Below are 27,759 nucleotides of genomic sequence, written 5' to 3' on the forward strand. Positions count from 1 at the left end.
GGAGCAGCAAAGGTTCATTTAAATGATTGTTTTAAAGTTAGTAAATGCTTTTTTTCTCCACATCACATTCTTTTGCAAATTCACCCAGCAGCTCTGGAGAAGTTAAGCCAGTGTCCTTCTGGATTCACCTTTATGAATCTTAGACGAAAATTAAATTGAAAAATAAAAAATCCTGGCCAACCAAGAATTCAGTTATCATCAAAATCATCAAAAAAGATTTATGCAAATGGTTGTCAGTAGTTTTATTCATTTGTTGAAATTCAGTATTAACAAAGATAAATACAGAATGAAATATCAGTGTAGGAGATAAAATATTCTATATTGTCCGAGACTTGAATGTAGCAAACATTGTAACAGTTCTTGCTGAATGCACACACAGAACAGACCCGAGACACTGATGGATTTTCTGTGTCAGAGTCTGTGCAGGAAATGGAAGCTGGAGGCATGATTGTGTTCAATCCCTGCCACCTCTCACTCACAGGTCCAGGTGAAAACTCTGCCCCAGGCATCGCCTGCCAACAAAGTAGCATGGCTCCTGTTTAAATGATGAAAATCATTGAAATCAGTGAGGTCAGGGTTATGGAAATGTTTTCCAATCAGTCAGTTCCAAAAGTGTATTTAAATTAAAATATTTTCAAAGTTTGCAAACTAAATCCCTCCTCTCTTTGCTGTGAGCAGGTGCATGATATTTACTGTACCTGGATATGGCCAGCGCTGTGATGGCCGGACTATTCTTGCTGCGGCGCTGCGACACAGCCTGACTTCTGTTCAGCTCTTGACATGATACCAGATGTCTCTCCCAGCCTTTAACCTGGCATGAGCTGCTCACTGTGGATACATCATCAACCCTCATTCATTACTAGATCACAGGGCAGGTGTCCACCCTGTCTGCAACCCTGACCCAGCGGTCCCCTCAAAAAAAAAAAGAGTGTTTATCTGCGGTCAGCGGGCCGCTAAAGGGAGAAAAATCCCTCGAATATAAATGCTTCAGTGTTACGTAAAGACTTGCCTCAATGTAATTTGCCAGGCATAATACTCCTATGAGGTGACGCGAGGCTGTAACCAACGTATGCCAAATTGGATCTGGGTATTATTGCTTTCTAAATTATACACGCACACACACGTCAGCAGAATTACTCATCAGTGTTTACTGCCTCTATGTTTAATAACTTTATAACAACATAATTCCTGCTAGCCCTAATGCTAGTGAGGGATGGGGTAAGCGTTACAAGCTCTCATCTGGAACAACACTTTCTAGCTCTGAGATGAGCGGTTAAAAATAATCATCTCACACTTAAGGATTTATCTAATTAGATAGCGATGGGCTTCTTTTGAAACACAAAACACAAGAATAATTTCCTTTTGTGCAGTCGCAATAGTGAGCCGCACTGGTTTGCTACTATCAGACACTTCCATAATCTGTGTTGTTATAAATAAAATACCTATATGTATATCCCATCCTACTGCCAGTAACATTACCGTCTCTCTCTGCTCGGTCTTGCCCCGGGGACACAGGCTCTTCTGGAGGGCCAGGTAATTGTGTTCTGGTGTACTCTGTCTTCCATATCTGTATGAGAGACACATAACGAGTAGCAAAATCAGACATAATTCAACATAACAATCACACACACACATAAGCACCAACGCGCGCACACACACATCCCATAACTCAAGGTAATAATAAAGTAATAATACCGTGTGTGTGTGTGTGTGTGTGTTGTGCGTGTGGTATGGGCACCCACTCCCAAGTGAAGCCCAATTTAGAGTTTACAGTTTTGATTGCAAAGAGGCAGTATGTGCTTATATTAATCCAACACAAAAGCAGTCACCCCCCCCCCCCCCCACACACACGAAACATATGCTGTTATTAATACCTTGATGGACATCCAAGCTGTTACCTGCGAGGCTACCACCAAAGTAATGCCGCATTCAAACCACATTTGAAAACAATATAAAAAGAAAGCAGACTCTCCCGCTGATCTATTAGTCATACAAAAGGCTGTGTGTATGAAAGACGATGTCTATTACATTAATACAAGCATACAAAAAGACCTCACCCGTATGATGCCGTCTGCACAGCCAGTGACGATGACGTTCGTCGCATCCCACTCGTGTCGCTGTGTGAAGCCGACACACAGGATGTCTGCCCGAGGCCCGCAGGACGTGTCCGTGCAGGTCAACAGCTGACCCTTCATGGTCCATAGGTAGAGCAGAGGTCCTGCACATGACGCAATCTCACCCTTGGACAGAATAATATAGTGTTGACTCCCATTTGCACAAAGACAGAGCAAAACACAAACACAAATAGGGAATGCATGGTGTCGACAATGACAATCCTCTCTTCCTCATGCTGAGGAAGCTGAATGAAGAGGAAAAACATGACAACACTGAGCCAAAAATGACAAAGAACAGAAGAACAATAGAGTTCCAGAGGAGAGCTAGAGAAATACAAAAAAGGAGATCAAGAAGGTGGACTTACAGTGAGTTCATTGATCGCCAGTGCAGAGATGCCGGTCGTGTGTCCTGCTAACTGGGTGATGTAGCTTAGCTCCTCTGTATCCCACAGGATGCAGGTGAGGTCCCGGGAGCCACTTACTATCAAGCTGTGGACCTCGGACACAGCCAGGCACGTCACAGAATCTGTGTGTCCGTATAACGGCTGAAAAAAAAAAAGGGTCAGTGTTATTCTGAGTGTGTGTGTGCATGTTACCGTTCAACACTTCTACTGCAAACTAACCTGTCTGAGTTTCATGTGAGTGGGTTTGTCCTTGTTGACAGCTACATCCCACACACACACCACAGTGCTGGTTCCTGCAGTGACGATGGTTGTCTGGTTTGGACAGGCGGCGCACAGCGTCTCCCCCCAGTCACACAAACTCTCACACACAGCAACGGTCTGGAGACGGACATACACGGGTGGACCGTTACCACTTTGGGTGTGAATTAAGTACACATGATGAAGTGAGTTTATGGGTATGTTTTAGCATATTTCATAAGATAATTACTTGTGATTGTCAAGGAATCTTGATGGTAATATAATAATATGATGTTGTTACTATTACCCTTGTACCTAGGCTCCCCAAAGTATCTTACAACATTGTATGTACGTAGTGTAGTAAACTCATCAAAACAGACAAACCAACAAAACGGAAACCAAGACATCGCTGAGACATCAAGCAAGAGATGCCATTGCCAGGTATTGTATGGTTAATTTACTATTCAAGTAAGTATCTAAATGGCTGTCAAGAAATCAGTTGACACAGCCAACACAGCAGTGTGTAGCGCTCTGAAGTGAGTTGAAGCCAGATCATAAAGATGGCCTCACTGTTTTGATTGAGCGTGACTAGTGATGTCAGAGAAAGCTGATACTGATTAGCTGACTGCGTGTGTGGCTTTTTCATATGTGTGTTGGTTGAAATGTAGTTTCTGGTTGCAAGGTTGTGCAATAATACAAACAATGTAAACTTGAGCAACTTGTATAGGCTGACAATTATACCTTTTCAGTTGCATAGTTTCCAAAGGCACAGCTGTAGTCAGGGAAGCCCCAGCTGAAGAAGTAGCCCAACAGAGGAGACAGGAAGAGTCGGTTTCTCTCCAGGACCACAACCTCTTTTTCCAGACACAGTATCTGACCTACCGGGCCTCTCGGCAGCTCTGCAGAAAGGTTTACAGTGATACTGAGAGTGCTGCACCATCAGCAAGAAGTTGTAGAACAAAGTAAGTATTTTGTAATTGTCAGTTAAACCATAAAAAAGTTATGGTGTAAAAAGAAAAAGTGACCTCATTCTGCCTTATACCTGAATAAACTTGCCTGGCCAAATGAAGGTAATGGCTCTTCAAAAACATCACATTAAAGAGTTTGGTAGCTCAGTAAACTTGTGAAGAATTTCATTAAATTGACCGCAGAAAACTGGGCAATTAAAACAGCTATTCCCGGGTTACAACAAGCTGTCCGGCGGGGACACCTGCATCCTGGACAGCACAAGTTATGTGTGTGTGTGTGTGTGTGTGTGTGTGTGTGTGTGTGTGTGTGTGTGTGTGTGTGAGGGTGATGCAGTGAGAGTGCCTGTAAATGACCTATTCATGCAGGAACAGGCAGAAATCATTACATCCCGTCGCCAGTTCGGCTTCTTAAATCCCAAGAAGGAAACTGTGTCTGCATCACTTTTAGCATTCTTCCTCCTATTCATCTCTATCTGCTTATTGATCAGATCAGACACTCTAAGATTTAATATGAAATGTAATATGCAGGAATCTCTCCCTGAGCATTCGCAGATTCATCTCCTCTCCCTCAGTGGGCCTGTAGGGATATTCAGATTATTAAGTAGGGCTCAGCGGAAGAGTCATCTCCATATTGTAGCTCTAACAGATAGCTCCTTCTACCCTTCCATAGTGTAAATTAATCTATGGACATTCTCGCTCTGTTTCAACGCTCCCCTTGAGACCTGGGCACATCTTGTATATAATAATTTACATCAGACGGTGTGAAATAAAATAACGCAGGAACAATACAAAATGGTGACAAATGCAAAATGACTTTAGTTTACTCAGCAGAAATGTTAATTCAGTTGTTTGGAGATTACTGTTGTTTATAAGGCTATGTTATGATTTGCTTTTTATTTTTGTACCTTCATTTAACATTTTGGCTGAGTGCACGCTAAATATGAAGCTACAGCCAGCAGCCACTTAGCTTAGCAGATGCAGGTGGAAACAGCTCAGTCTAAAAGTTAAAAAAGCTCACTTTATTGTGTATAAAAAGAAAAAACTGCTAAGTTTAGCACACAGACACGAGAGTGATATCTATCTTTTCATCTAACTTTTGGCAAGAAAGCAAAAAAAGCTTGATTCCCAAAATTTAAAACAATACCTATACGATTAAGTATAATATCATTTGCTGTCCGAGCTCTTTTAATTGTTCAGCTGTACCTCTATATGGCTGCACGGTGGTCTTCAGATTATCCAGTTTGAAGAAGAATGGAGTCGGATGGGATGGTGATGACCCTTCTTTCTTAGTGCCACTGCGAGGTGGATGTGGCTTAGTGAAGAGCTATTGAAGAGACACAGAATATTTTCATAAAGATACACTTGCATGTGGGAGGTAATGTATTTTTCCACTTCCACCAGCTTATTCTTTTTACCTGTTTGGGAACTTGGCCAAAGTTGCTGACGTATCCCAAGATTGTGCTCTTGATGAGGGGGTCCTTATCATCTTGCCGGCCTCTCTTAGCATAGAAGTAAGGGTGGAATGTGTTCACGCTTTCTACTGCAGCAGGGCCTTGTTGCCGGTGCCCAAAAATCAGGTCGATCCACAGGTGGAGGTGGGCACTCACGTAGTCACTTTCCAAGGCCTGGGGGGAAATAGTGGCATAAACTAAGACCACCTCGTCAAGAAATATTACAACACTACTATACATGCAGTGTTCAGTCCTAAAATACATCTGTGTGCAGTGCTCATTGTTATTGCAGTGGGACCAAAACCATCAGTCAAACCGTTATTATGAGAGTTTAGAAACACAAGAAACTTCTTCAAGAATGCACAACCAATCAAATTATTCAGGTGCAGTAGGATTTCTTTTAAAAGTCAATTTAGAAGTCTGGAACAGCAAGATGCTGCACAGCTGTGTTATGAGCATATCTTCATGTCTGAATTAAAGAATCATTTGGGTGGAATTAGCAAGAGATTGGTTTTGAAGAGTTAATAAGCAAAAGTGGGCTTTATGACCAGCATGTGAAGCCTTGCACCCATTGTTAATAAACCCATCCTGGAATACCAGAAAACGGAAAAAAAAACATCATAACAAGGATATATTGTCCTGAGTTAATTTGTATATGGAAGAAAAAAACAATCTCCTAAAGTCACTAATTTTATGAGAATGGTGGGCAATATGAGTAGTTCAGTAGATTACAGAGTGATAACCATCATAGATGCCCCAGGAATGGAAAAAGGAGGGTCTCAATGAAGAAATCAGACCAACAGAGAGAAAAAGAACAGAGATATACAATAACACCACACAGGGAAAGAGAAGAAAGAGCTGAGAACATATTCAGCTGGCAGAAATAATAGCATTATGAAAAATGGACAGTCTTGTGCTTGCCCTCAATAGTGTTAAATAGGCTTGTTGTCCTTCGCTGTCTGTCATCTAAACTTCAGATACATGCCTTTTCATAGAATGTCTAGAGAAGCAAGACAACCGGTCATTATATTTGAAAACAGTCAGTGCTAGAAGTATTTAACTGAACCGAGCTCAACGAGACAAGATGGCCTTTAGAGAATATAATGAATAAGACAGTGGCTGCTGTGAATAAGATCCGTCTCTTATACTGTGGTAGAAAGAACGAAGGCAAACAGACTGACTGCAACCAACACGACTACGGCCCGACTATTACAGTAGATACTTGTTTTGGATACTAAAACAGTGCGTCTTGTGTGTACATACATTAACAAGTATTGACAAACATTATCAGGTCTCATGGGAAAAGTTCCTGTTTGCAATAGTCAAGACTAGCCAACTGCAACAGATAAGCCTGGTGAGGTCGGGGGTCACTGACCTCTCGGTGGATTCTAATGAACTCCTGGGGGTCACCTTTCGCCCACAGAGGCAGCTCCACATCTCCCAGAGCAGTACCATCCTCCATAGAGCCTACCGAGATATGGATGAAAAAAGAAAAGGAGTTTAAAGATGCCCTGTGGAGTTTGCGCAACGTTTTGACAAGTGGTTCCCCGTTGTGTTTGTGTTTCATTAGAGTGCTCAACTAGCACACAAATTTACAAAGCTAGTTTGAATTTCTAAATTTGCTCAAAAGTGTATATAAATAAAAACATAGTAATTCAAACAAAGCAAACTAACCAAATCTAACAAGGTGGACGGACTAACACATTGTTGGATTGGGTATTTTTATTACTATTTGTTGACAAGTAAGTAAAACAATAAAATAATCATAATCCTTTGGGCACTTAAGTAAACGGTGCTTGTAAAAGGGCAAATATCTCTCGTACTGTGAGTACTTTGAGTCATTCACTTCAATACACGGAGGAGGATATTTGTGACTGACCCAGCTGGATGTGGTTGGAGTTGAGCAGGAAGTCAGACAGGTAGAAGAACTCTGGGATGAGCTCTCGGACGTCCCCTGTGTTGTCTCTGGAGGCCGACTCCCACTCCTTCTTTACACTGTAAAACATCCGCTCTGGGATGTCAAACCCTCCCTGCGGGAAGACGAGGCACAGCACTGTCAGACCCCCGGCACACTGCTGAACCAAACTTTGCAACCGGCATATTAATAAAGTAGTTATGCTTGATTCAGTGCAGTGAGCCATATTTTATATTCTTCATTCTATTATGCAAGCAGGAAATATTTGCTACTATTTGAAGGAAGCTTTTCATCTTTCTGTGAAATTCCATAATCTATGATGGAAATCTCATGAGGGAGAATGTAATTTAGAGTAAAACAATTATCTCAATGAATGAAAATAGCATATATACTGGTAAACTTGGTTAGAGATGTAAATCCAGTTATGGATATTACTACACACCCGTTATGTGCTTCAGAAGACAAAAAGCCACTGTAATTCACCAGACTAACATCTTTATTGCTTTATTCTGACTATCAAATATGCATGCCTTTTCATTATAATCAATTGGATGCTGTATTGTAATTTGGTAACATCTGGGGCTATTTGCATTGGCTTCTTTTAGATGCTTTCTGTAATTATTTGCATATATATTGAAACTTCCCTATAATCTGCTTTTGGACCAAAACAGGATTGAAACAGGATCTGAAGCGCTGAAGCTAGTTCATGTTAGAAGCAGATTATCAGGAGGTTTATGTTTAAAAGTAAAAAATAGTGATGAATATCAGTGGGCATCTGGAGCACTGGGTTTGCATCAGGTTGTGACTGATGCACAATAAACTTCTTCCATTTCTTCAGAAAAATCAAGACCACACCTGATGTACTCAGCAGTGATTACATTCAGATTGTGTAGATTTGTATGCATGTATTAATGTGTGTGATGAGCCTTGTATGGATGAGAGAAAAAAAAACGGTAACGGCACTGTAAATCTTGTGCTGTAGCTGTCAGAGGTTAAAATCTTTCTCTGATTCATCAACGAAACGCCTTCGAGTTCTAAAGGTTATAGATTCAGAAACACTTTATCCCGTCTATCATCGTTCAGCAAACTTACTGTATTATTTGTATCATTCTAAGCTTTTATGATTGACCTTTTGATGTCCTGATTAAAAGTTTGCTGCGATATAGTCGCACCTAATTGTTTAGTTTTATACTTCTTCATGTGAGTGGGTTCACACAGAAAAATATATTACATTTTCTATTCTATGCTATTTTGAACTTAAGAAATAGATTTCTTTCTTGTGGCTTATTCATTTAAAGGGCAAACAAATGACCAAGAGTGAGTGTCCAAGGCCGAACCTGCAGTGCCTGGAAGGTGTGTGAAAAGGGCTCCATCCTGACGAGGAAGGAGGATACGATGATGGCTGAGGAGTAGTGGGTACAGTAGTGGCATTGTGCCGACAAATCTCCTACAGAGTAAAAGTACGTGGAATAAAAGTTCAGTGAACAGCAAAAGACAAGAAGAATGCAACGTAAAGAGCTTTTGAGATACCTTCACACTCAATGTTCTCAACTTCTTCATATCTTTGGACGAACATCTGTCTCCTCTTCTCTGTCTGAGCTCCCATTGGCTTAGACAGGTCACGGAAAGTTGAAGGATTTGACAGGTCGAGCGTCTATCAAGGACAGAAATAAACACTTTCATTATCCCCCCCCACACAATATGAATGTTGAAGACAAAGATGTCACTGTGTGTGGCCTAACCTCTGACTGGTAGTCAGCAAGGACCCAGGGGAAGACTGGATACTGCATCAGGTCATTGTATGTCCTCCCAGCGATGGTGTTCAGATGCATCAAGTACTCAAAGTTACTAATTTCCCCTCTCTGGAGAACAGACAAGGGTAATATGAAGTATTATAGGAAGTATTACTAATACCACACAGTAAAAATAATTGTATTCAATGTACATAGTAAAAAAATTACCTAACTTTAAGTACATTTTCCTGATTAGACCTATTTTGTTTAGGACTACACATTACACATAACACGTTATTTCTTTCATTATGGATTTATCTGCTGGTTATTTTCTTCATTAATTGATTGATTACAGAATTACTGCCACAATTAGCCAGAAGCCAAACAATGTTTGTTTTTTTCAACTAATGGTACAAACCTCAAAATTAAAAAAAGAAAAAATGAATATGATAATTTAAATAAATAAAAGGGAAATCAGAAAATAATCATCTATGAACCTGAAATCATAAAATGTTTTTGTTTTAAATCAGCTCATTGATTAATCAACTAATTATGTCAGCTGTACTTGTACTGCTGAGTAGTTTAATTTATAACAAAATAGTATCTTTGTAAGCTCTTTGCATGTTTTGTTTGCCAAGGTGTCAGAAATGTAGAGAACTGAAAAGTACAAAAATGTCCTTTTACATTTATTGGAGTAGAAGTATAAAGTGGCATCAGAAGAAAAAACTCAAGTAAAGTACAAGTACCTAAAAATGTGATGAAATGGGCTGAAGTCATATCTGTTTAACACGTTGACGGTCTCCACTGATGTTAAAGGAGTTAGTTTATCTTCAAACACAACAAAACTCTGTCAAAACCAAACGGCTGAAGGTCTGTTCATTGCATTACCTGCCACTTAACAAGGGCCGCCTTTTCAACCACAGGAGTCTTCCTAAAGCACAATAAAACAAACAAAACAAACAAATACCAAAAAATTAGCATGAGAGGCTGATCACTGCACCCCCCCCCACACACACAAAGTTTTATGCTCGCTCTGTTGCCTAGCAACCCATGTTGACATGTCAACCCGAGGAGTTGTGAAGCGGCGGATTGGAGGAGAGCAAGTGAAACTGAAATTCGCGTGTGTACACAGCTGCAGGAGCAGTTATGGGATGGAAGTGACCCTTTGTAGCATAACTAATGAGTAGAAATGTGGAGGGAGTAGCACATGGTGACATCTGTAGGTTGTGAGGAAATATACTTGAAGTAACACTGTGACTTGTCTGACCAGCCTCCATCAGCAGGATTTGGTATTTAAAAGAGGAAGTCGTATTGTCCTTGCGCAGTGTGTTTTTCAAATGACAAGCAGAGGTTAATGATTACTGGTTGAACAAGGAACAACACAGAACAGTTCACTGACTTCCTGCTGACACAAGCTTAACTGAGACAAACTACAGTTTCTTCTCCAGCTGTTTTTTTCATTTAGTTGGTGTTAGTTCAAAGAATGTTGTAAGGTGATCCTTTAATAGGCGTTCACTCAAACGGAGGCACAGACTCAAAAGTTTCTCTTTAACAAACCGCCGAGTAAACTGCTCGATCAAAAATATCTTCTTTCCAATTAATTTACCGGAACGTGTTTGGCTAAACAAAAACCTCTACGCTACAGCAGATAAACGACAAACGTTGCTACACATTTCACTCATGTAACACAGCTAAATGTGTTTAACCTAGATTAGTTCAGCATTCAACTGCTCCTTAAATCTCTTTTCCCCTCTGAGGCCAGTAACACGGCAATAAAGTCCTGGCGCCAACCACCCCAGTTGCTAAGTAACGATATTAAACAAGAGGAACCTTGACTTTCCCCGTTTGGTGCCGGGAGACCAGGGAAATGGTGATAGACACATGGACACAACACTGCGTTCCTGATCCATCCTCTCAAATCGCCGCCACATAGGATCGCCAGGTATTATTACAACTTCTACGCGCTGAGCAAATCAGAAGGTGTTTTATGTGTTGTTGCTGTGCCACACCATTGTGACTTCAGATATAATATGGTGAGTACATATCTTCATCCACGTTTAAAATGTAGATGCAAGCTTTAAACAAGAACACAGTGGGATACAAACTGAAAAACGTACAAGGATGCAAACAGTAAATGGGTTTAGACAGCGAGGGGCTACTTGAAGTGTATCCAATAACTCCTCCCCTCGTCCAATAACTCCTGACCAAATTATTTTGTAAAACTACACTAAATCAATCATTGCATTTGGCCCAGTATGTGTTATCTAATTGCAGGCAATAATTTCATGCAATAGTTTTCTATAGGAGGTTATAATGGGAACAAGCACCAGCGGATAACCCCTCTCATCCTGAGGATGATGAATGAGGCGAGAGAGGGCCTTGGGGTGTAACACAGACACAAACAGACACACACCTTGCTCTTTAAGACAGGGAGGGAAGGAGAGCAAAGCCCTCATCACACTCCCCAACTATCATTTATCAAAGTCCTGATTTGACTCTTTGTGCACGCGCACATGTACTATAGTAGAGTACATCCATGTCTGTCAGTACACTGTGTGTGGCAGAGAGCGACGTCCACATGAAGCACACAGACACACACACACACACACACCTTCCTTGCATGAAAAGAGCCAAACAGCTCAATCAGTTGAATGGTGAGGGAGCATCGGCACTCATTTGTTTTTGCTGTATTACCCAGTGTCGCCTCTCTCCTATTGTTCCCCTGCATTAGCCTTAATTAGAGAGTTGTGCTCTTAAACACACCCATGGGCAACACTAGGTGAGCACGCACGAGTGCAGACATAACACTGCAGACAGACACACACACACACACACACACACACAGCTCAAGCTCTCATACCTCAGAGAGCATGCTTTCCCTACTGCCCCGGGCCGTACATAAGCCCTTGTATCTGAATAAATCACATCAGCCTCACACACACACACACACACACACACACACACACACACACACACACACACACACTTACACGTAAACATACACACAACACATTTATTTGCTATAGTACTATGTGGTGGTGTAGATAAGATGAATTATTGGAAAGTAGCCTCTTGGGGGCAAAAGTGAAGCTGTGCTGAAATTTTAAACTGTCCTGTTAATTCTCTGTGTGTTGCAGTACCATGCCCAAACGGAAGGGAGACAAAGGGACAAAGTTGACCCTCAAGCGTGCCAAAAAGGCAATAAGGATGACCCCGGATGGACGGCGCAGACTCACCCTTAGCAACATGGGTATAACGATCTTCCCAAAGTGTCTCCTAAAACTGACCAACATGGACGAGTTGGACCTGAGCCGCAACCTGATACAGAAACTCCCAGATAACATCGGGAACTTCTCGACATTGAGATGGTTGGATCTACACAGCAATAAGCTGGAATCTGTGCCCGAGTCCATCGGCAACCTGGTGGGACTGACCCACCTCAACCTCTCAAACAACCGCCTAATCTCTGCAGGTTTACCGTCCACGTTAGGGTCTCTCATCAGCCTGAAGAGTCTCAATCTGGGAATGAACCGGCTAGACACACTGCCGCCCACTATGGATGCTCTAAATAGTCTTCAAGAGTTAGGTCTGTTTGATAACCTCTTCATCAATCTACCAGAGTTTTTGAAAGTCCTACGCAACCTCACAAAGGTGAACATGAAACGAAATCCTCTATCATATGTTCAGAGGGATGGTAAAGGGATGCAGAAGGAAAAATCTCAAGCAGAGGAAGATGTGTATCTGGTCCATGAGAGCAGCCTGTGTAGGACATGCCTTCAGACATGTCAAGAGCAGAGGCAAAGGCATACAAGAGGAGGAGGAGGAGGAGGAGGAGGAGGAGGAGGAAGAGGAGGAGGAGCTGACGTGTTTGAGGAGAAAGGGATAAGGACTTATCACGGACTGACGGTGCCAAACTCAGTGGCTAAAGTCAATCAAGATGTGTGGAGAATAAGAAAGATGGAACACTAGCCAATAAAATGACCAAACAGTGTCACAGACTGTCATTACATAGTATACTTATTATATGTTGAAATGTTGCTGTTGGATGATTGTGACTAACTGTGGAACCTTACCTGGCATTAGCAATCACCTCAGCAACCCCTCTGCCTTTTAACGCTGGCACTACCATGCACAGCCTGAAGGGAGAACAAGAGTGGAAAGAATGAAGATCAGAGTCATCATAATGCTAAAAAATATTTAAAAAATAAATTTAACCTCCAACTTATATCAATGTGTCACCTTTTATATGCAGAGACGTGATCTTTACTCAGGAATACAAGGAAGGCTGAAAGTCCGTTTTTCATGAAGACTTCGATCGCGTTGTCCTGATATGAACAGAGGCACAGTGGCTCTTTTGTAACTTTGTGTCTTGAACATATTTTCACTTAACATATACAGATTCTCTAATCCCCACTTAGAAGAAACAACTGAAGGAACAAGTGAAATGCAAAACAAATCAGATTTCTGTGAGTGAACAGAGACAAACGTCTACATCGAACAGTAATGTGAACATAAGATGCATGTTAATACGATGCATCTGCTTGAGCATTAGGATGTCTGACCTCCAAGAGGAACCGTATGAAGCGAGCATCCTTGATATCCTCATAGAGCCAGCGTCTGCAGCGGGCTGGTGGCAGCTCTTTACTCAGCATGGTGGAAATAAAGGAATCCCTCACACTGGCAGAGACAGAGAGGGACACATACGCGACTGATCAGAACAACTGAAAAGCTAACGTGTGTTCATTCTATCGTTCTGCTGTAACTGCTGCACACACGGCTGTACCTGCTGGGGTGATGATTCCTGCAACAAACGTCTCCAGCAGGACTAAGAGTGAATCCCTCACACAAGAGCAGGCTCTCTTTCCCGAACAGCAGCACCCCCTCTGTCACTCTGAGGCCGCTCACCGTCACTACACACATCTTAGCCTTTACCTACATAGAGAGGGAAGAGAGAGACAGGGAGATGCATTAAGCCCTGAGTGAGCGGCACAATACACATCAGCACACTTCTCTCCCGGGACATGACATGGCAGCAACGCAGGCACTTCAGGCTTTACTTGATTGATCATTTTAATCACATATTCTAATCATTATTAAAAAGACACAGTTGAACACTTCATTATCAGAGCTGATTGATGGGGAGCGGTGTGGCTGTGCGTTTCATCCAGCCCCAAAGTGGACCCACATGCTGCTTTCAGCGCCGGTTGTGGCTAATGCTAACTGCATTGTGATAATGTGTGGCTAATTCTATTGTCTCCCCTCATTTCACAGTGAGTGTGTGCACCTGGCTGTCTCCCTGTGTTGGCCCCCGCTGCACGTCCTCTGGGACACTGCGCCCAAAAACCATATGGGGCCCCGACACACCCGCAGGGCCCACACAATTTATACTAATCAAATCAGACTCCCTACCCCCAGAAAACAGAGTCACACACTTGGTAGAGGAGGAGGCACTGCATGGCCATTATTAGGAGAATTAATCACTGCCACACACACAATAGGAAACCTGCTAAGTGATCAGAACCTCTAGTCTGAATGCACACATAGAGACATGCAATGATGAATAATATCACTTGACGTGACGTGAAGGCGTTTCATAAGATTCAAGGTGAGCGAGTCTCAGCCTCACGGCACAGGAGTCTTACATTGAGCTATATCATGGTCGGATTGTATGGCAGTGTTCCATCAGTACATACAAACTTGCATCGGGACCACTGTCTCTAATTTCAGATTTCAGAAAAGAATTAGTTACATTTATTGTTGTCAAAGATTAAATACATAACAATAAACTTGTTTCCTTATCTCCTTAGTGTGCGCTGGACAGATATGCGTTATCAGTCTGTGGGTGATTTAGCTGATGATGGGAAGAAGGAGAGAAAAGGAGGACTTTTATTGACTGAGAGGCTAATGTCAGACCATTGATTTCTCCCCACACACATTACTGTCATAATCACACTATTGGCGCTGGCAAGCTAATTATGAGTGGGTCTCCCTTTGTGTGTTACTGTGTTACTGTGTGTGTGTGTGCGCATTTTTCAGAGCTAATGACTGTGTTGATTTGACAGGAAGCTCAGCAGGACTCACACTGAACCACTGCAAGACAACAGGACGCACTTGCACACATCACACACTTACTAAGCTGATGTAAGACAGCTTGCATCACCTCCTACTGTTTTTATTAATACTTCTGTCAGAAACATTAAAAGCCGCTGCTGGTTGCCGGAGTGATGAGAGTCCCTGTCAACATGTGCCTTGGTTTCTAACTCACTGGAAGAATGAGAGGAGCTGAGCTGCGTCTCGACATTAAAACATTACACTAATGAGGAAAGATGAAATTCTGATAGCAGCGCTGGGCTATTGGAATCCCTTAGTCTACATCAGATAATTATGATTGTGAATATTAGCAGGGTGGGAAGGAGGCATGTTGTTTTTAACCCGGCACACACCCAGTACCTCCTCTCCAGCGTGCAGCTCCTGCAGGATGATGCGGATGTCGTGGCAGTCTTGTGTGTGGGAGCAGGGTTCGGGGGTCAAGGGGTTGGTTGGACCCTCAGTGACAGCAGGTGTCTCATTCAGGGCAGGGAAGAAGGTCAGACGGTCAAAATCCTGTCCTCCCTCCTCTTCATCCTCTTTAGCCTCTGCTCCAACTTCACACAGGATCTTGGGCTCTGTTAAAAAAGGAAACAAATGTCCCTACTGAGCCAACATCCACATTCTGATAAAAGAAAAAATATCAAAAGGAAATACTTGTCTTTACCCATGTCTCCTTCTGCTCTATTTTTGTTCTCCTCAGACATGCTAGTCCTTAAACCCAGACACTGCGTTCCTAGCACCTGTTGGAACAACATATGGCTCTGTTATAGATTGAACACTAAATAGGACCCTGCTCCACAGATCCCGCTCTGCAATGAAAGGCTATACCCGTTTGGAACGTCTCAGAGCCTTTCTGCGGATGCGTGATCTGGTTCGGTTGGGTCCTTCAGCAGCATCTTGCACCCAGTCTTGGCTCAGCAGCACCCCTGGGCCAGGGCCGAAAACAGCTCTCTCCCTCAACAGCTCGGCCTCCACACGCAGCCACTTGGAGCTCACTCGCTCCCACTCACTGGCTCTCAACTGGGATGCAGAAACAGGCCCGGATAGGCGGAATAGATGAGACGGAGATAAAAAATAAAAAAAATGATTACAGATCCAACTTGGGCTTTTTAAATTACATTTATTTCAGTATATTCATGGTCACATTTCTGTCAAACCTGTAAGTGGTTTGTCCTCATGTTCTCAAACATGCTGTGGCCTCTCTGTCGATGTGACTCCATGTAGGACAGAAACTCCTACAAAGAAAGGAGAGTAACCCGATGGGTGCAAATGAAAAGAGCGGGCGGCACAATCGCTCTTCCTCTAGCTCATATTGTAAACACACATCATGTTCACAGAGATTGTATATTCATAATGGTATTGTTGTTTCCTCATGCAATTACAATGCATTCATACAATTACATCTGTTCTAAATTGCATTCACTGGGCAAAATAAGCTAGTGGCTACAGTCTTACAATAACCCTGCCTGGAAATGTAATCATTTGTTGGTGTGATCTAATTAACATAAACATTAATATCACTGAGCCACGCCACAGTCAAGGGCAAGGCTAGTGTGTGTGTCTCTACTGTGTGTGTGTGTGTTGATTAAAACATAAAAGAAAAGAAAAAATAGAAAAACCCAAAACAGAGCCGTGTTGACACTGCAGGATGCTCATGTTCAGCAGACACACTGGGATCATATTCTGACTGTTAACTGCTTCATTAAGCCCATCATCACAGCAGTGCTCGCTGAGAGAGTAGTGAAACAACATGTGTCCATCCTCACAGCTGACCCAGGAAAGGCATTTAATTGACTGAGTGAACATGCAGTAAGACTTTATATCTAGTCTTATTTACAGATGCTAATTCCGTGTTTTGCGGAATAACCCCATTAATGCAGTAATTGATTTCAAGTACAATAAAAAACAAACGGCTACTTCTGTAATACTAGAGATGCAAAAAATCAGAAATTCATAATTTCAGAATAAACCCAATGCGTAAAAGTTGACAACAAACTTTGACAAGCCCTCTGGAAATGAAAACTGTTTCTCTAAATGACTGACTGCCTTTCCAAATGAGAAGTTGTGCAGAGAAAGAAATAAAGGAGTAATTTGAGGGGAGATTATAGAAATATTACAGACAAAAAAAAAAAAAGAGTGTAATAATGAAGTTTGCGAACTAGAGCCGTGTTGCGACAGATAAACAGCAAGTCGGCGTCATCATCTCCTAATTTCATTCCTTCATTTGGACAAACATAAGTAATATATAGCATTAATTACCCTATTTAGCAGATAGGAACCTCATTGGCTTTTTAAATGCTGCATTAAATACATAACTCATCTCTTCCCTCTGCAATTAACATCAGAACATCACACTCATTTCCATTTTAATGACTTCCCAACAATACGCCACCTTTGATGATAAGGCAACATAATGTCAACTTCATTCTGGGCTGGCAGTGAATGTGTAATGAACTTAACGTGATCATTAGTGCTGTTAATTATCTTTCTAATATGAGGACACAGATATGATTATGGAAACTGCATTCGCTGATGAAATAAATCTCTGGAAGAATTGCACTGAAGCTTGATTTAGGACACAGTCTGCCTATCAGGCGCCGTATTCTCATTCATTACCTACAGTAGGCTTTAAAAACTCTTGTTTTTGTTTACTAAAAGTAGATATCTGAAACTATGCTCGTACGAAATACAGCACTATGGATCCAGTGACTAAGAAGAGACTCCCCATAAGCTCATGACTTGTCAACTAAAGGTCATAAGTTGATGATACAGAACTTAATTAATGACTCACTTGTTTCTTCATGAAGATGACTAGAAAATGAACAGACTGGCTGACCACTACTGATGATTTGAATATAATGTGTTGAACACTCGCTGCATGTTGCAACCTACTCAGAGCAAAGTGGTGCTACACACGGCAGAGAGGCAGAAGGAAAACATCCCTCCCTCTTCTTCACTGCCTCTCAGATGGAAAAAACAATTCATCACCCTCTCTGATAGCCTGTCAAAGACTGATATGATAAAGAATAACATCAAATGAATAATGTTTTCATCAGATTGGTACCACTATAATTGCCAACCCGATTTCTGTCGGCAAGAGGAGCACACAAACAAGAGCACACACACGCTTTGTGGGGGTGAGACCGACACACAGACGCGGTAATTTCATGCCTGTGTGCCTGAGTAATATGTCCCCGCTCCCTGCTCCAGATGGCTCAACGTCTTAAGCGTTGTGGGGGAACTAATGATGTGGGCCACGTGTTTTGGGGGGAAAAACAACAATAAACACGTCTTTAACCTTCAGCAGCAAACAGTGTGTTGTACCGAGTGTTCCCGTGGATAGGCCTAACAGATATCAATTACTATGCCCACTCAGGGGCAATCAGCTGTGATAATCCAAATCCATTTAAAGAAATAATCAAACACCCCCACAGGGCTGGACGGCCCACAACACAAACACAGCAGTGACTTTGGGATGAGGTGTTTGAGCACAGCGCTCTGGGACGCTGGGGCACCTGGGAAAAGGTAACGACCCCACACTATGCAAAGGGGACAACAGTCACAAGCATACAAATCTCCCTGTCCTGTGCCAAAGATCCAAACAATTAGGGAACGGGAGTGTGTATTTACCTCTACTGTTACCGACTCTTTGCCTAGTCTGCCCAAAGCTGCGCGAACAGCGCTGCTGATCATATCGAACTTCTTCTGAGTACTGCCGGCCACATTCTTCTTCTGAGACTCTGAGAAGAAAAAGACAAAAATAGTTTTTAGATTTTTTTCCATAAATAGAGCTAACATTCAGGCATCTTCTTCTTCTTCTTCTGCAGTTATTAGTGTAGTTAACCTGTGTGTAGCAGCCAGGCTTTGTGTGCCATCTCCTCCCACAGAGGGCTGATGTCAGTCATGCTGACAGGCCCCGTCTCAGCCGTGTGGCTCGCTGAGATCTCCATCTTGGAGGTTTCTTCAATCGTGTGCTGCCTCTCTGCCATGACCTTTGACCAGCAGGCCTCCGCTAAGGACACAAGCTCTCTGTCATCTGGAACACACACACACACACACACATTCCTTCTGAACTCTCTAGTAAAATCTCCATAGACTTAGAAAATGTCAGGCTAAAGTGATGAATGTAAATAGACCCTCACACACCGGCCTTCATACCTGTGGTAATGTCTGCTCCGTCGCTGAGGCGTGCAGAATGTCTGGTTCTTGTAGCAAACAATTGGGACAAAGCTTTCCTGTTCAGCACTTTTTGTGCAACACATCCAAAACCTTCGGGGTAGCTACAAAAAAATAAAAATAAAAGTGTGATTGTTTGAATTACCAGTGAACTCGGCTTTCAACCACATGCTTGTGTGTATCTTTTTTGTTTTCACTATTACCTGCCCGATCGTATCAGTAACAGACAATGAAGAAGGCATGTAATGAAGTTCACGTTTGCATTGTAAGTCGCCATGACGACATCCCAGCGTTCCATGAAGGTCTGCAATGCCCTGATGACGCCGTCCTTTTCTTCTTGGGAACGCCGCGGTTGAGACAAGAGGTGAAGCAGGACTTTATTGGTGCACGAGTAGAGTGCAGACACAGTCTTCTCTTTCTGAGTCTGGCCTTTATCCAGAGCCTAAAAGTGAACAGCAGTGTATCTGTAATCAGTATAATAATATAATATAAAACTGGAGTAGAAAGTATTAGTAGTAAGTAGTACTAGTAGTAAGTAGTAGGTATTAGTGACCTGTGGGCAGATTTACACAATCCAGTGCTCCAGTTGGTTAAAAGAAACGGTCTTCACTTTGACAATGAACAGATTACTTTCAACTTCAATTTATAGAATTAGCAGATTTATTGACTGATTATGAACTCAGACAAAGAAACAAAAAAAATACCCAAATGATAACATGTTCAAGTGAAAACACTTATTCCCAACTAGATGATAGAGCCCCGAGATATTAGAAGAGAAAGAAAACGCAGCAAAGCACACGATATTCAACATAAAAACTAAACAAGAAAAATGTGTCACCACAATTTAGGAAAAATACTAAAATAACACCAACTAAAATAAACACAGCTAAAACACAGCTAAAAATCACAATATCATTTACCCTGTTCCAAAGAAGCGGACTTCTATTCACTCCTCTCGTATTTTAAGACGAGTGTGGCACAAGTGTAAAAAAAGGAACCATAAATGTCAAATTTATGGTGAAAACATATTTTTCCATGTTAAGCATCTACATGGAGGCGTGTGTGTGTGTGTGTGTATACTGCTGTATGTTTATGTCTCTCTGTGTTCGTCTCACCACAACAATCTGATCCGCGAGGAAGTTGATCAAACTCTCAGAGTCTCCCAAGAATGTTCCGCTGTAAAGTTTCTGCTGCAGAGTCTTACTGAAGAACACCACATTCTCCATCAACGTGCCCATCTGGCCTTCAGGCGTCTGACCCTTGCCGTCTGAGAGATAAAAATAAAAAGCAGCGGATTCAGATGACAAAACTTCTTCTTTTTTTGCATGAACACGGTTATCAGTTCGAGCTTTGAGTAAAGCATGAATCGTTCTTCTACCTTGTGAGATGAGATGAGTGTTGTTTTCTTCCTCATGGCTGAGCATGTGGAAGATGTCCATGGTCAACTCCAGCAGCTCAGTCTGGAAAATCTGCGTCTGTTCCAGCGATGCACCTTCAGGGGAAAACTGTGACATTTATGCAGTTTATTAGTTTAAAAAAAGACGTATATGTTATTGGTAATATGATTGATTGACACCTTGTCTAATGTGTCAAGTGTAGGTGTTGGTGTGTGTGCATGCGGGTTAAGCTCATCCAGCTGAAAACACCTCTACATAAATCTGTAGTGCTGCAGGCCTGCTGCTGCTCTCTCCCTCCTAGTGGTGAATGATTTTATCAACAGTACCTTGGCTCTGCCTTATTTAGTAGCTGAGCAAAGAGTGGCACCTTCTGGAGAAATGAGAGCTTTGCAGTGTTTTAGTTTATTGAAGAGCCTTTTATCAGCGGGAAAGCCTTTTGACAAAAAATGCGTATGTGTTGCATGTATAACGATATTAGAGTGTGTTCCGTCAACTCACAAAATACAGTCAATAATTGTTTGCATTCATGTGTCATCTGTGCATTCACCTCCAGCAGCAGAAGGAGAGGATGTGTGTTGGTGTTGGCAGACACATTAAAAAGACTGTCCATTAGCAGAATACGGATGAAGTCGCACACCGGCTTCCCTTTTGGAGGACTCTTGAATGAGTTCTCACCTTCACTCACTACGCGAGGCTCAACCACATCCTGAAAGAAGTGAGAAAAAAAAAAACCTGTGAATAGGACCAGCGATGTGAGAACTGTTTGGGCTTCATAAATCCAGAATAACACACAAACCTCTGAAATGTCCAGAGGATACACGACTCCAGCGAGTGCATGGAGGAACTCTGGTGATGCCCACAGTGGGTCTCTGGGCCGCAGGTTATGGAGTAGACAAAGGAACTGCATCACACTTGCTGGGAGCTGCAACTCCCATGATGCATCAGTGTCTGACATGTCCTTTGTTGGAGGAACAGGCTGTTAAAACATAAAAATAATAATAATAATAATAATAATAATAATAATAATAATAGGTATTACACATTATCAATTTGTGGTGAAAAATACTGAAGGTGTACGGTTATTACGTTCTCACCTGAGTGATGATGGCTTTGACTAATGCCAGCAGTATTGTCGCAGCTTCAACACAGAGCTGCTGAGCAGGTGTGTCTGCTTGGCTGTCAATCAATGACTGTAGGAAATCATCCAAAAGCACCTGTAGATGACACATTAGAGCATTATAAAAGGGATGATGAAGATGTATTACAAGATAAAAAATGATCAAAATGACCCACGTGTCCCTCTGCAGTGTGACTGGTCTTCTTCTCCAGCAGCAGAGAAGCCAGGGCTTCAAACACCTGAGGCAGGTGAGTGTGTCTGATCAGCAGACCCTGTAGGACATCAAAGCCTGGGCACGTGGTGCTGAGGCACTCCAAAGACCAAGAATGGGCTCGAAGGTTGTCTGGTGACAAGGCAAGAAATCAATGATAGAAGTTGCTTATTCAATATTATGTAAGTGGAATATTGTCTCAATATGTCTTTCCTTCAGAAATAATCCAAGACAGGGTGTGACCCTGATGAAGATCCATTGAATGATACATATTACACACATCAAATACATATTGGCATGTAAATAATTTGCAAATTGATTTTCATATTCACGTCATGATGAGGTTTGTATATGAAAAAGCATGTTAACTGACTGTTGTTGATCATTACACTTAAGTGCATGTATATTTCAAACAACAACCCGAAATATTTCTTTAAAATACCTTATTTAGTCAGTATGTAAATACAATATAACAACACTTTATCCAATTTGATCAATTTACACATCAGAATTGTGTACCGGAATTTAAAATGAACTTCATGTCCTCACAATATGAGGCAAAATGACAACATTGAATTATTTTCCGGCTTCACTTCGAGAAAGTATTAAACTTTATGTACCTAAGACAGCAAGGGGTTCCTCCATGCCCTCGATGAGTGTAGCTGGGAGTACCCCCTCTCTGAAGCTGCTCTGCTGGCTGGGACTCGACAGAAAGTGTGTGAGCAGGACGAGGCCCAGTTTCAAGGTGGATGGGTGAAGGTGGGGCTGAAGGAAGAGCAGGAACCAATCACTGCCCAGGGCATCGAACAAGGCCTTCTGCCGACTGGTGGGGAATAAGAACATGATCAACTAATGCAGTTTAGTTTCTGCCCTGACATTATGGCACATGAAATACTGGGAAAATATGTTTTCGTTCCAGTTTTGGTTCAGCCAAGTAGTACCAGATGCCACTCACTCTTCCATTAGAAGGCTGTCTGAGTTGAGGATTTCGCAAAGACATCGTAAGAGCTGGTTGCGGATCCAGACGAGGCTGTCTGGATCAGACCTCTGAGCTACAGCACAGATACATTTCTGGGTCAGTACTGGTGACAAGGGTCATCCATGAGGCATGTAATGTACTGTATAAGCTGTGGCTGTGTGTTATATGGTGTACCTGGTGTATCCTGTGAAAGATGGCCGTCAGATATCTCATTGCAGCCTTCATTCATGTTACTAAGAGGAGGGAGTGTGTAGACCAGGAAGAGCCCAAGCCTGACCAGATAATGGGAGATATTTGAAATACAGAGCAATTCCTAAATGAATGAAAATGAATGAAAACTGTAAGACAGGAGCACTTTGTTGTGGCTGGTGCATTCCTAGACTGTACCTGCTTGTGTCCAGAGGGGTCAAGTGAGCTTTTAGGAGGGATGTGATGACACATGAAATGATCTTAACCTTCTGAACGGTCACAGCTGGATCACAAAGCTCGAATAGCAGCTTTGGTAGCAGGCCCATACTGTGCATGGCCGCTGCATTCCTGCTGTCACTGTTGAGAAACAGAGAGAGCATTAATATCAATCACAATCTGTTCCCACAGACAGATAATCTAATTCAGCAATCCATGCACAAGTTCAGTCAAGCTCTTCTTGTCTGTCCTCTGTGACTGATTCTGTTGAACATTCCCGTGACTATTTACATGCGTACATTTCTGTAATACTGATGAAAGGCTGCTGCAGATGTTGACAAAACAGCCGATAAAGTCCGGCGTCAATCTTGATCAACACCCTTATTATTGTGTAGTGTAACTTGTTGGCCATGTGACTTAATAATGAATTAAATTAAAGCTACAACCTGTTTCACAAGCTGTGGAATTTACCTTGAGGAATTCTGGATTTCAGCAAAGTGGTTCAGAACTGAGAGGTCGAGATTATCTGATGTGTTCTGCCACACCTAAAAACATGGTATAATGAGAGAGAAACAATTAGCTTCCAGATGCCCTTAGAAACAAGCCGAATAAATACGTGGAGGACACAAAAAAGTATGCATTTCCTACATCCGTTGAAGTTATAAGTTAAGATTTGCTCACCTCCAGGTCACACAGCAGGGCCTGGAAAGCAGCTGTGTTCTCTATGCAACCGGACCCAGAGCTCAGCTCCACTGACTTGGAGAGATACAGAACCAACTGAAAGGTTCTGTAGCTGACCAGATTGTGCTTCATCTTCAGCAGGAAAGCTAGCAGCTACAGGCAGAGCAATATATATATTTAAGGAAAGATCTCAACAGTAAGGCAGCAGATTTAGATGTTTGTTTCTGCATAACGTGTAGCTACTCCAGTACTTTTCGAAAGGTTCGACATACCTTATATCCATTGATTCGTTTCATTTCCTGCTGCATGGCAAAGTTGGTCTCCAAAACAGAAAGAAGAACTTTGACAGCTGCATACAGAGAGCTATCATCTGGCGCCATTGCAACGAGACTGAGAACAACTGCAGGTCCGCCGACGTACAGGAAACCATTGGATGCACTGCAGGGGGTGAACGTACGCACACCTAGAAAAAAAAGGACCAAGAAGTTACCGAGTGCTTCTGCAAGAAAAAACTAAAACGAAAGTCAACTTTTCAAAATAATACTTTATTTACCAAAATGTCCAACCAGGGCTGCTCCTATGGTGCGAGCTGTACCGCTCAGGTGCTGGCTGATGTTTTGAGCTAGGAACACAGGGGTTGAGTGATCCCGGGATGTTATCCCCATCTGTAATTACACACAATGATTGTTACTCTGTACCAAAACAACAAACTCACAGGTTCAACATGGACTCATCTTACCTCTTTAGCGATCAGTCTGCAGTCCACCTCATTGTAATTTTCTCTGATCTGCACGACAGTTGTTAATGTAGAAATTGCTGGGTTGATGCCAAATGAGATCCTCTCCTCGGGAACCAGCCTGAGAGGGAGAGACTCAGCATCTGGATCATGCCCTGGGGACAAACAGAGAGGTGGGACAACACAGGTATGTGTAGTAGAACTGTCTTACAGATGTAATGTGTAACCATAATCATCACTATCTATTAGGAAAAACATAGTTGTCCAATTGCATTAAATTGCATGTAATTGGTGTATGATTATTATCTGTAGAGAAAATCAGCACGCATGTAATGAGCACCATGACAAACTTGATTTACCGCATGCCGAAAAAGATAACCAAAACATTGACTTATAAAAAAGTACATTCCCAAGGCATCTAGAAACAACCTTGTGTTATTCTAGGATCATTTTCTTCTAATAAAACCACAAGTAAATATATTTACAGATTCAGCATGCATCATATGCTCTTAACCAGGATGACTTACTGTAAGTAAACAAAAGACATACTGTAGAAATCCTGTGAAATTCTTACACAAGATCTTGTGACTCACCTTTGTTGCCCAGAGCCAGGAAGTTGCCTTGGTAGGCGGTGCCTTGTATGTACATGACACTCACGGACTCAGGGCTCAAAGCTTCTTCGAACAGGAAAGATGGACCCACTCGCCACACTAGAGCAGCATGCTCCTTCCAGAGAGCTGGAGTTCCTATCAGTCCGTACACATCAATCACAGCTGCGGGGTCCATGGAGACATACTGACCCGGGAATGGCTGAATATACCTCATCTGACAGAAAATGATGATACACGAACACATTAATACCACATTTGACCTAGAATCAGGTCAATCATCAGCTCCTCAGTTTCCCTCCTCTTGTCATACCTTTCCTGTCCCCACTGCCTTGCCGTTGAAGTAGGCTGAAGCAATGCAGGTCTTCTTCACGTCTTTGGCCATAACCACAGCCAGATGGTGCCACTGACCTGGGACCAGCATGCTGGAGCAGCGGAACCTCAGTGATGTAGGCAAAGAAGTGGGAGAGCAAACTTCTGGCTCCATCATATCTGTTAAACAATCATGAATAAATACATTCAGTCAAACTCTGCAGTATGAAGTCATGATGTCACTTTTAGTGTGCAGTCCCACTTCAACACAATTGATGAGGTCGTAGCTGACAGTTTTTAAATATTGACCAAACTTCTATCACTCTTACCCAGGTATGTAAATGCTTCCTCCTCTGTGGAGATAACCAGACAGCCGTCACAGGCCGAGAAGGAGATAGACAGACAGATGTACTGTTGTTCAGTCCGGGACATGTGGCGAACCACTGACAGGAGACGGATTGGGTGGGAATCACAGGCTGAACTAAAGCGGTTGATCTGGAACCAGCAGGAAAATGAGATGCCAGCTGAAGGGGGAAAACCCCGGCATTCTGAAATATGCAAGAAGGAGATGATTAGACATTTTATTTAGATATATTCACAAATACGTATCAAACATTTAGACTCATCACTTACCTCCTCCAATTCCACCTGTTGACATTGAATCAGCAGTCACTCCTTTCACTGTAGCCAGAGAGGGCAGGAAAAGGCAGCTGCAAAGCATACCGCCGCATGGCAAGAAATGAGTGAATGAATAACCTTGTGTGTTTTGTTTTCTCCAACATGCTTTCCAACAAACAAAAGGCTAGGTTACTAGATGCAATCAGTCAGTGGTGGTGCATTTCCGCAAGCCTTTTGCAAGTGAAGGTTCCTTGCACCAGATGTACCGCCTCCTGCCAGTCCTCTTAATTGTATTCACTACGTAGGTCACTCTCCCATTTTTGTGAGAATCTGGTTGTAACATATCTATCGTATGAGTAAAGTACTGAATAGAAAAGGGTTAGCGATGGCAGTGGCGATGTGCGGCTCACTGCAATAATTACATTCTCCTGCGGCTGGGAGGCGTGTTCATTTGTATCAGGCAGACAGAAATCCTTTGTGATATAGGTCACATGAGTGTCAACATGTCACAGGAATCACAGGACACGGTTTACTGATTGGCTGTGGGTACCCTCTGGCAGCATTTAGCCGCTAAAAGTTCAAATATCCCCAACTTTTGGTAGCTGCAGAATCAAAACAGCTGCAGCTCACTGAGCTCAGAGTGGTCTAAGCTCTGAGCTTTCCATAGACATTGCATGTGAGCTCGCCGCATGACACTCTTTTCGTTTTTTTTGATGTTACAAGTAAATTAGCAAAAAGGCCTTAAAGGATTAACTTTGTCTTGAGGCTAACATCAAGATGTTATCCTCAAACGTATCCCCTATCACATGAATCCCTTTGTCATGCCATGATTCAAATAAAGAGAGCATCAAGCCGGGTAAAAGATGTTATTCTTCATGTTTATTTTCATTTTTTTGGCCCAACACTTCACTAAGCTCCACAGAGACTCCTGAGAGAATGCCCAAGAGTCCACACGAGTTTCAAGCCTAAGATGTGAGTGTAACCAAGAGACCGAATGGGACAGGTCCTGTTCTAAAAAAGCGTATTGGGTTCTGCAAGACCACCTTTGTCTTTAGGCAACTGCAGTCAACTAAACCTGTCTTGACCTTTTACCATAAACAGATACATTTTGAGAAGCATCTCTACAAGCGCTTGTTAATTCTTATATTTTTTTACATTTCCTCACTAGCCAAACCTCACTGAGTTTATTTCTGCAGCACATATGTTTCAAGATGAATTTATATAGAGCACAACTAGAAGTTCCACCTCGTCTATTTGATAGTGCAAGACTAAACAGGCACCCAGTCAATCAAGGACTCACCCATATCCACTCTCACTCATGTCAAACTCGACGAAGGCAGGTGAGGAGGAGACTCGGTGTGGTCTGAAGGTGCGCGGTGACGTCATGGTCACCAGACTGATGATCTGGTGGATAGGGATTGCCGGACCAACAAAGGATTCACTGCGAGTTGTAGACTTTAACAAGCTGAAAGTGCGCTTCAGTTTCTTAACTGAAGATCCTGATGAGACATCTGCTTCTGTACTGTGATCTGGTTTAGAAAACACAACCAAAATGTGACCTGCATTCATGTCTGTGTCTTACAGGCCAAATTAAAGCTTGAGAGGAT

At 42.4% G+C, this 27,759-nt stretch overlaps 2 protein-coding genes across 4 annotated transcripts in view; one reads left to right on the forward strand and one right to left on the reverse strand.

Annotated features, from left to right (window-relative positions):
• Positions 1-232: 232 nt before the first annotated feature.
• Positions 233-27,759, reverse strand: part of wdfy4 (WDFY family member 4) — a 38,114-nt gene continuing 10,587 nt past the window's right edge. For 2 of the 3 annotated variants that reach the window (XM_079168917.1, XM_079168916.1), the window contains exons 18-64: positions 27,453-27,681; positions 26,168-26,244; positions 25,864-26,082; positions 25,536-25,714; positions 25,208-25,439; positions 24,618-24,769; positions 24,432-24,543; positions 24,151-24,341; positions 23,879-24,031; positions 23,669-23,742; positions 23,180-23,338; positions 22,967-23,064; positions 22,769-22,865; positions 22,434-22,636; positions 21,779-21,945; positions 21,580-21,699; positions 21,282-21,461; positions 21,033-21,191; positions 20,467-20,593; positions 20,204-20,355; positions 19,292-19,530; positions 19,071-19,192; positions 18,757-18,948; positions 18,543-18,652; positions 16,070-16,147; positions 15,741-15,932; positions 15,577-15,652; positions 15,273-15,487; positions 13,606-13,754; positions 13,385-13,499; positions 13,062-13,147; positions 12,896-12,958; positions 9,711-9,753; positions 8,832-8,951; positions 8,620-8,743; positions 8,427-8,536; positions 7,054-7,204; positions 6,550-6,641; positions 5,139-5,348; positions 4,927-5,047; positions 3,497-3,654; positions 2,738-2,896; positions 2,480-2,659; positions 2,058-2,240; positions 1,480-1,567; positions 699-828; positions 233-535 (exon numbers count right to left, since the gene is read on the reverse strand). In XM_079168917.1, the coding sequence (XP_079025043.1) occupies positions 472-535; positions 699-828; positions 1,480-1,567; positions 2,058-2,240; positions 2,480-2,659; positions 2,738-2,896; positions 3,497-3,654; positions 4,927-5,047; positions 5,139-5,348; positions 6,550-6,641; positions 7,054-7,204; positions 8,427-8,536; positions 8,620-8,743; positions 8,832-8,951; positions 9,711-9,753; positions 12,896-12,958; positions 13,062-13,147; positions 13,385-13,499; positions 13,606-13,754; positions 15,273-15,487; positions 15,577-15,652; positions 15,741-15,932; positions 16,070-16,147; positions 18,543-18,652; positions 18,757-18,948; positions 19,071-19,192; positions 19,292-19,530; positions 20,204-20,355; positions 20,467-20,593; positions 21,033-21,191; positions 21,282-21,461; positions 21,580-21,699; positions 21,779-21,945; positions 22,434-22,636; positions 22,769-22,865; positions 22,967-23,064; positions 23,180-23,338; positions 23,669-23,742; positions 23,879-24,031; positions 24,151-24,341; positions 24,432-24,543; positions 24,618-24,769; positions 25,208-25,439; positions 25,536-25,714; positions 25,864-26,082; positions 26,168-26,244; positions 27,453-27,681 (6,650 nt within the window). In that variant the 3' untranslated portion in view covers positions 233-471. The remainder of the gene's footprint in view (positions 536-698; positions 829-1,479; positions 1,568-2,057; positions 2,241-2,479; positions 2,660-2,737; positions 2,897-3,496; positions 3,655-4,926; positions 5,048-5,138; positions 5,349-6,549; positions 6,642-7,053; positions 7,205-8,426; positions 8,537-8,619; positions 8,744-8,831; positions 8,952-9,710; positions 9,754-12,895; positions 12,959-13,061; positions 13,148-13,384; positions 13,500-13,605; positions 13,755-15,272; positions 15,488-15,576; positions 15,653-15,740; positions 15,933-16,069; positions 16,148-18,542; positions 18,653-18,756; positions 18,949-19,070; positions 19,193-19,291; positions 19,531-20,203; positions 20,356-20,466; positions 20,594-21,032; positions 21,192-21,281; positions 21,462-21,579; positions 21,700-21,778; positions 21,946-22,433; positions 22,637-22,768; positions 22,866-22,966; positions 23,065-23,179; positions 23,339-23,668; positions 23,743-23,878; positions 24,032-24,150; positions 24,342-24,431; positions 24,544-24,617; positions 24,770-25,207; positions 25,440-25,535; positions 25,715-25,863; positions 26,083-26,167; positions 26,245-27,452; positions 27,682-27,759) is intronic. The other variant, XM_079168918.1, reaches the window with a different exon arrangement.
• On the forward strand, positions 11,964-12,791 carry lrrc18a (leucine rich repeat containing 18a; the record flags this gene model as incomplete). The annotated part of the gene is made up of 1 exon (XM_079168919.1): positions 11,964-12,791. One exon carries the CDS (start codon positions 11,964-11,966, stop codon positions 12,789-12,791), a length of 828 nt encoding a protein of 275 aa, XP_079025045.1.

Source organism: Pholis gunnellus (assembly GCF_910591455.1).
Source record: "Pholis gunnellus genome assembly, chromosome: 11".
NCBI classification, from domain to species: Eukaryota; Metazoa; Chordata; class Actinopteri; order Perciformes; family Pholidae; genus Pholis; species Pholis gunnellus.